This window comes from Mytilus californianus, unplaced genomic scaffold (assembly GCF_021869535.1).
Source record: "Mytilus californianus isolate M0D057914Y unplaced genomic scaffold, xbMytCali1.0.p SCAF_9, whole genome shotgun sequence".
Classification (NCBI taxonomy): Eukaryota; Metazoa; Mollusca; class Bivalvia; order Mytilida; family Mytilidae; genus Mytilus; species Mytilus californianus.
In genome coordinates this window covers 31,843,071-31,852,493 of record NW_026262745.1, presented here as the reverse complement: position 1 = coordinate 31,852,493, position 9,423 = coordinate 31,843,071, and the positions used below count along the sequence as shown (strand labels likewise).

At 29.7% G+C, this 9,423-nt stretch overlaps 1 protein-coding gene across 1 annotated transcript in view; it reads left to right on the top strand.

The window, feature by feature from the left end:
- The first annotated feature begins 10 nt into the window (after positions 1–10).
- Positions 11–9,423, top strand: part of LOC127715114 (coiled-coil domain-containing protein 134-like) — a 32,220-nt gene continuing 22,807 nt past the window's right edge. Inside the window, exons 1-3 of the mRNA XM_052221158.1 lie at positions 11–216; positions 4,469–4,590; positions 6,157–6,244. Of these exons, the coding sequence (XP_052077118.1) occupies positions 18–216; positions 4,469–4,590; positions 6,157–6,244 (409 nt within the window). The 5' untranslated portion in view covers positions 11–17. The remainder of the gene's footprint in view (positions 217–4,468; positions 4,591–6,156; positions 6,245–9,423) is intronic.

Sequence of the window (9,423 nt, the reverse complement as noted above, 5' to 3'; positions counted from 1 at the left end):
AATTACCGGAATTTCCGATGGGAGATAACCGATGCAAATATGGTACAGACAACGTGAAAAATTGGCATTACTTTAATTTTTCAAACTATGCAAAAAGAGCAATGGTGACAAGTGGTTTTCTTGCAGTGTATCTCCTGTCTGTTTTGACACTAACATATTGCACAAACGATGACGACAAGACAGTATTCTCAGGGAAAATAATGCCACTGGAAAGATGTAAGAAAATTCTCACTGAGTCTCTTTTAAATTAACAGATTTTAAAAATCTGTTAATTTTAATCATGAAATGCTTTTTGTAATAATCGATTTTCAACTCAGCTCATTTTTTGCGTAAATTTCCTATGTTGCAATGCTTTTGATATTACATCATCGTAAGAACAATTGAAGTCATTTATTGTCCACGATGTAATACACCAATCTCAAGTTGTTTTTTATGAATGAGTTACACCCGTTTACCCAAGATCAATTGGTGTAAATGATGTCATCATAATATCTGTTCTTACTATGTATATAAACTTCTGTATTGTGACATAGGAAATTTACGGGAAATTGCACGAATTCAGAAGTCATCTATTAATTCATAAAAAAAAACAACGTGAAATTGGTCTATACACTTTATCATTATTTTCTCGCAATTACTGGCCATCTCAGACATTTCTGTAAAATTTTGATGTCATAAGTCTAGAAGAAGGGTCTAATTTAAATAAGTTATTATAGGATTAAACGCTTTTTTAAAGGAATTTATTGGTGTATAAACTCGACCAATTCACTCACAAACAAATAAAAGTCCGAAGGACTTTTATGATATGTTTGTGAGTGGCTTGGTCCAGTTTATACACCAATAAATTCCTTTAAAAAGGCGTTTAATCCTTATAATTCTTTAAAATTGGAGATAAAGAATTGATTTTTCCACATTCGTAACCTCTATCACACGTTTATTGTATATTTGTGTTATTGAATTGGCCTGGTGCATGAATATATGTGTTGGTTAACGCAAAAATATGTACTCCGTGAAATTTGCTATCTGATAAAAAAGAAACTACAAAAATAACTTGTTATCATTAAAATGAATGTTTTTGTGTTTATTGTTTAATTTAACGATTAGCGCGTAGTGAACATAAATATTTTTAACGTCGAGCCAGATTGTGTGATCATCGCCACCATCTTGTTTAAATTGGTTACAAAAAGTAGTTCGGTCAACGTCGTCTATCGAAAAATAAACAACGTCAAGATCCACTACCGGAAGCCCTCTCGGCCAATCATATTAACGTATTCCCTAATATGCAAACCATATAAGAATTATTAGAGAAAAGGAACATACATGTCGTTAGTGTGGGCTAAAATATCAAAAAACTGTGATAACATATGTATGTTACATGTTTCAAAGAGGCAATATACATCCTTTACTTTGTTAAATTGTATACAAGTTCTACTGGTATAATTATTGTCTTTATGTATACTAAACTTTAGAAAGATATAACAGTTTATAATTTGCCTATCATGTCAGTCAGGGGTACTACTTGTACAAGTAATCTTTATTTACTTGAAGAAGTTAATAATAATATACTTATATAAGTAAATTTTGTTATGTTCATTTTTTCTTATAATGTTTGAATAATCTCCCCTTAATTTTCTCAAAAATTTACTTGTATAAGTAAATTTTTTTTACAATCCCTAAAATTCTCAAGTTTTCAGATGTAAAAAACAAGCCTTTAACAATTTTTCTCAGGTTAGCTCATAATTTTTAATTAGAGTTCAATGTTTCATCTCATTAATTCAACAAAGAAACTAATTGTGCAAAGATCTTAATTATTTGCACATGGCCTTCAAAAATTGCCCCTTGGGGGCTTGTAAATGAGCAGTGTTCTGAAGATAACAGACAAATGAGATTTTCATTGTCCATGAACCACTTAAATGATTAGTAAAGACATCTGCAAAGGACAGACTATTAAAAACTCTATTGGAGCAAAGAAGTCCTGAGAAATTCAAGAAAAGAATATAGTATGACTTTTTTACTTGTATAAGTAAAAAAATCTGAATAACTAAGGGACATAACTTGGCTAATAAAATAATTTACCTATACAAGTAAATAAAATACACTTGTGTAAGTATCCTACAAATTTACTTATATAAGTATATTAATATTTACTTCTTCGAGTAAATAAAAATTACTTGTACAAGTAGTACCTCTGACTGCATGTATAGTACACCTATGTTATTACAGAAAATATATGCCTGTAATAACTAAAGGGTGTTATTACAGCTTTTCTACATCTCTTCAAAGCCATTTCTCAGACATATATCACAATGTATTTTAATTCATTGTAAGAAATAATGATCAGAGCATGTAATGAGGTTCTGAGCAAGCTTCCCAGTAATTCCCAAGTGTCTCATTTTATAAGTTACATGCCTGTAATAACTAAGCCTTCTTGTTACAGCTTAGTGTATCCCTTAAAAGCCTTGTCTCATTGATTTACCACGGTTGATCAAAAATGTATTAATTGAATTGGAAAATTATTTATCAAGGTTATGCATTAAGTTTCTGCGCAAAGTTTAAAAAAAAACCCAAGAGCCCACTAAAAATGAAAATATATTTTGATATATTAACTAATAACAAACATATGTTACTACAGATTAAGAAATAAAGAGCAGACAACTCATGAAAGTAACTGTAATAACACATGTATGTTATTTTTCTCTAATAACTCATTTAAGTTAGACCCTTGACTGAAGAGATTGTTGTATCTGAAGTTAGCAACTATATGTCACCATACCTCCTTCAACAATGAACAAAACCCATACCACATAGCAAGCTATAAAAGGCTAGTTAATTTAATTTTATTCGGACTAAAGTATTTCAAAAGTTTGAGAAACATAAGAAAAATGTCAGAATATTGGTTTTCGGACTAGTAGTTAGAAAACATTTTTTTGCAGACTGTTATTGTACAAAACAACAACGAAAAACAAATATGATATACATGTACATCAACAAACGATAAACACAGAATTACGGGCTCCTGACTTGGGACAGGCATATACATAATGTGGTGGGGTTAAACATGTCAACATCACTTGACATCTGAGGTAAAAACTGCTATCACAGAGTATGAAAATAAAACATTATAGATTTGGTACAGCACAAGCGCTTTTCTGGATTTACCTTTGAACACAAGGAATGCTGAAATCAAAATGGGAAAACCAAGGATTTTTATAAATGCTTGAATACTTGAACAGCTATATATGACCGAAATGGCCTAAATAGAAGGGTCTGTCTTTTCAAAGCCGAACACCACGGAACACCCTAAAAGTTAATTAACACTACGAAAAAACAATAATGTGTCAATAAAAGCAGAAAACTGTTGAATTTGTTGATATTTTTAATTATTGCAATTTCAAAGAATAATTAAAAAGGGGAATACACACAGTGGTAATGAAAGTCTTTATTTTAGCTTTTGTTTCAGTAAATCAACTATATATATATTGGTCGTGCACCAGTCAACGTCATTATTGATTTTTTTTCCAGATTAAATGTCTATTTCAATATAATTATTGAAGGTATTTTTTTGGTTCTGGGCAGATGAATTCTTTTTAAATTTTTTCAATATAAATATTTATGTAATTTTTAGGGTCTGTTTTGTCATTGTGTAGTTCAATTTCTCCTTCCTGATCCTTCCTTAGTTTTTTCAAGGATTTGTATAGTAAGACACAAAGTATAGATCTGAGAGTACTCAGTACTTACTATACAAATCCTTGGTTTTTTAACAAAGAAATATAAGTTATAGTTCTTAATAGATATTTATTAAAAATGACATCCATCAACTTGGTCCTTTCTTATCATCTGCTCCAACTTTGTTCTGGAGGTAATGTTTAGTGCAGAGAAGTCGTGTACAATATTATTTTACTTAACAATTTTATAGCACGAGAGCTTGGATGACAGCAACTGTTTTTTTCAAATAATATTACGGTAAAATGTCGTTTAAGGAAAGTTTGTCTTTTTTATTCTGGACAAAAATGATACTCCATCGAAATATCATTTTATAAATACGTGAAATAGATAAGATAACATAATAAAATATTGTTTTTTTTTCCATAGTTTAAGATCATTTTGGGGTGTTCTGCAGTGTTTTGCGGTGTTCGCTGGTGTGCGGTGGTGTTCAGCGGTGAAAAGACCTACTGTAAATAGAATAGCCAAATCCACCTTGGGTCTACTAAGTTTCTAAATAATTCTAAAATATATATATCAACAGAAAATTTAAAAAAAAATTAATACTATAACAATTATATAGTTCGTCCTAAAAATGTAGATGTTAATAGATATCTAAAATCCAAGATTGCTACCATTGCAGAAGATACATTTGCCATGAGAACAATTTTGAATTTACTTTGAAACCATGTAATGTATTTAGATTTTTAAAGTGCATAAAACCATTTTCTTGAATTCTGTATGACTGTTATTATTTCCTTTTCAGATAAAAGATTATTTGTGGAACACAGACACATACAATTAGAGGCGGTGAAGTCATTACAAGGTTTTGATGACAATACCAGAAAATATAAACTAGTCAATGTTATGTTACAGAAGTTATTCTTGGTAGGTATAGTATAAAAATAAGAAGATGTGGTATGATTACCAATGAGACATCTCTCAACTAGAGACCAAATGACGTAGAAGATAACATGGGACACCATATGGCCTTCAACAATGAGCTAAACCCATAGAAGTCTTCTACTGTTACTGTCTCAGAAAAGGAACATTTCTTTCGGTTATTACTGGTTGGTAAGAAAAGATTATTTTTAGTGTCCATAGTGATAGATCTGTCTTTTTAATGCTATGATTGATGATTTTTTTTCTTTTATGAAACGAAAATAACAAATAAAACAGTATAGTCCTCCTGTTTTCTGACAGTTCAGAAATACTCTTTGTTTAACAAGTTTAATTTGTCTATGAAATCAGTTCTATTTTTTGTTTGTATTTTATTTTATAGCACATACACCTGACATACACCTGTATATAATTGATGATATGACACATTCAAATTATTTGAATGAATGGTGATTAAATTTAACAACATTTTAATATGAACATTAGTGTCAAACATCTGTGTCTTATATAGGTACTTTCTTACCTCCATATTCCTCCTAGGTATTGAGTTTTCTATTTTGTCTAGATAATTTTGGTAAAAATTCTCCAGTAAACATGCATTGTTTCAAAGTCAATTTGCAAGAGAAATTTCAGTGGGATAAAGTTAAATGATTGTGTTTCAATGCAATCTAATTGTAGAAGCCAATAATTTAACATTTGATTGCTGAAAGTATTATGTTTGCTGGAGTTATCTCCTATTCTTCACACGAGGAAGCACACCAATAATTCTTGGCACCATTGCTTTCTATGTTAAATTTTTCAATTTCAATCATTCATAGCTCTTTTGTCTTAATTCAAATAAAGTGACAGATATTTTCTCTCAAAGCTCTACCTTAGCTTGTATTGTGCTGAAAAAAAATCAACATACCCTAAATTGCATATAAGAGTGTACTCCATGTGTAGGACTATTTCATTTAAGTATGTACTACTTTCTCGTAAGTTCTTTCTGACTGGGCTCAAATTAGTGGTGTTACACAATGAGGAGAAAAAACAAAAGACACTATTTGATATAAGGTTCTGTATAAATAAAAACATATAAATGTATTTCTTATTGTTTGATATCCTTGGAATTTATAAGCATTTCATTTAGTACAAAAATATTGTTAGCTAGCTACCAGTTTATGCAGTAATGTGTGATGTAGGATTTTTTTGTTTTTTTGTGGCTATATGGATCACTGAATTCTATAAAAAAGAATAATGTTTAACAGTTTTATAACAGTTGAGACAATACATATATTTAAATTTGTTCCTGCTATTGAGCCATTCATACAATTGTAAGATTTTTATATCAATATATCTACGGTAAAAAAGCTTATTTTATTTGTGACTTGGTACTAGATTTACCATATTGCTGACTGGATTGCCACCTGAGCAATTTTGGTCTTAGTACCTGACAAGAAATTGTATATATTTATGGATTTAGTTATAAAAAATGTGTATCATATTAGTTTTCACTCACAAAAGGCATTCTTTTTTCATATTGTAACTTACAAATACATATATATATCATTTAAGGTTTTGAGTGAAGCAAAGCAAAATTTAACTCAATGGGGATTTGTGCCAGGAATTGATCCTTTTCCAGATAATGAAACTGTCAGAGAAGGTAAGAAAGAGTTGTTTCTCAATATTTTAAGAACACATTTTTATAAATTTGGATATAAAGTGTTTTCTTTGCATAATCAGGGGACTGAGTTTTCTGTTGTGATAACTTTTGTAAAGTTATAATAGTTTTTTGCAAGATGTCTATCTTTGTTTAAATTGTTGACTAATGACAAAAAGACCATTTCCTGGTTATATAATTAGATTTATGGAATGTGCAAAATTCTCCCAACACATCGAAATAAAATATCCAAAATTGTATTCTACTGTGGTCTTTCTTAGATATTTTATGTTCAAGGCATCCATTGCTTTTTTTTTATTTGGGTGAAAAACTTCTAGAAATGGTCAATACTGTGAAAAATTTGGGAGTTTCGAAGGTATAATCATCAGTTAATTGTGTTATTTATTTCTGATTTAAAATTTTATGGTTACACATTTGTCCATGCAAAAAATTGTGTTTTGTCATCAGAGCCATGATTACTAAGCAGCAAACAGCTAATGTTTATGGGATACTTTTGGGACAGTTGTGCCACTATTAGACTTCATGTGAACAAGAAACACCTAACAAAAGAGGGCTTCAATTGAGGAAATCTTTCATATCTTGATAAATGGATGAAAAAATAGCATCATCTTTATATTGAAATTAACAAAATTAGGAAAATCATACTTTAGAGATAAGTATTGATTGGTGTAGGGATTTCTGGAGGCTGTCTATTATTAACTTCATTCACAAATGCCATAAGCCATTTAAATTTTAAGAACTTTAAATCCTATAACACAGACTGATGCCAAAGATCCTGACTCTTACACCTCTGTAGATATTTAGATTTGATTGTATAAGACAGATAAGCCTCATTAATCTTCTAAGGAAATTCCTTGATAATGTTGATTTAATTGATGTTTTTGTCAGTACAAATTTTGAGTCAGGTTGTTAGAAAATCGTTTAATTTTTCTAGAAAATATAGTATAAAAATAGTTTTAAATAAAGATTTTTTTTCCAGTTTATAATTCTGTATTCATTATTGAAGCTAGAGTATTTTAATACATATTCCATAATCAGAATTTTGGTAAAAAGTCATGATATGTCATCAGTTTATGAGTACTATGTTTAGATGAACAAATGAGATGTGGTGTATGGTAGTAAAAATTACTGCATCACAACAACACATCTAGAAGTCACAATAATGCCATCAACGAAGGATTTATTCGGTAAAAAAAATGATATATTTATCGAATCAACTGTATTTTTACTAAAGACAATTTGATTTTTTACAACTTTGTGTTTTATTTGCATAAAAAAAAATGAAATGTAAAGTAAAAATTTAAAAATTATAAAAAGCAAAAAATAAATTTTATCGAACAGGGTCAAAGCTAGTGGAAGGGTGCACGCCTCAAGAAAGGGAGATAGCGGGTTTAATCCCTGGATGGTCAAACCAAAGACTTGAAAATTTATATGTTCTGCTTTTCCCCTAAGCAAATACTTAATAGTATTTAAGGGTAAGAGCAAAAACAGGTTGACTCAGTATTTCATGGGTGATATGTCTTCTTGTGTGGGTTATGTTGTAAAGGTGTGATCTGTCCTACAAAGCAGTGCCAAAAAAAACCTGATTATTCACAGGAAGTTTATTAATATTATTTGTGAACCAAAAATTACTTCTTGTTTTCCTTGTGTATTCTAAGTTTATAGTTTAGATTATGTTTGACTTGAGTTCCCAGTAGGAAATATTTAATGACGTTGAATCATTCTTTATCTGATTCTGGTTTGAAAAAATAAATATCTTGATCAGCTGCCCTTCTATTAAAAAGTTTAAGATATAAAGAAAATGTAATTATCAGGTAAAGATCTTGACTCCTTTGATAAACTTTGAAATTCTTTATATGACTGGTACATTTGATATAAATAATTGAGTGATGATGGACGGCCATATGATTTATAGAAAATGTTTAACCCAGCCACATTCTGTATGTGCCTGTCCCAAGTCAGGAGCCTGTAATTCAGTGATTGTCGTTGGATGCTATCAGTCACATTTGTTTTTCATTTATTGTTTGTTTTCTTGTTTATGTTGTTTCACATTTTTCATGTCCAGCCTTTTATTGTTGACCACACAGTATGGGATTTGCTCATTTTTGAAGGCTGTACAGTGACATATAGTTGTTTACATCGATGACATTCGAACTCTGGTAGATAGTTGTTTCATTGTCAATCATTCCACATCTCCTTACCGTAATATAACTTTCTTGAATAAGTATCTAATTTATTATAGGTGACATTTACCTGTAACAAATGTCATCACTAGTACTACACTAGGATACAATGCTGGACACACTTCATACTATAACTAGAATTTGGCCCAATATTCAAAATTTGAGCTTATTGGTTAAATTGTGTTGCAGTTAGTGAAATTTTATATTAAATTAGCTATAATTACAAGCAATTAAGTATTCATAAGCAAAAATTTATATTAAATTAGCTATAATTACAAGCAATTAAGTATTCATAAGTGAAAATTTATATTAAATAGCTATAATTACAAGTAATTAAGTATTCATATATGTAACTAAACATGTGGACATGTAGGGATATAATTGGAAGGTAAAATAGAGCTTTAGAACCATGCACAAGTCTGGAATTGGTACAATGTGGTTAAAATTTAAGAGCTATGGAAATTAACATTTTTTTTAATTTGGGTGAATAATTGTTTTTTCAAAATACAGTTCATATTATTATAATGTCAGGTAATATATCATTTTGGAAACTTAATTTAAGTTTTGAGACCATGAAAGAAAATTTCACCCATTTGCATGTAACTTTGTTCAACTCAGGATTTACAAGAGTCTAGTGAATTTAAAAAAAAACTGAATTTTTGTCTGGTTTAAAATTATAAAAATCCCTACTTTTTTGGTATATAATCATAAGAACAAAGGGAATATAACTTAGCAGCATGTTTTACTTGGCAAAATAGAAATCACAATTGATTTTATATTTGCTCTTTCAGCTTGTCAAGATGGCATTCTATAAGCAGCAACATCTGTCAAGAAGAAATTGTAAAATACATCATTGAAACATTGATTCTTTCTATCAATGTTTTACTTTTTTCCAAGAAACTTGAAGCCTCTCTTTGATGTTTTAAGTTTATCATGCATGACAGGTGCAATATATATAAACTTATTAAGTGTTACTTG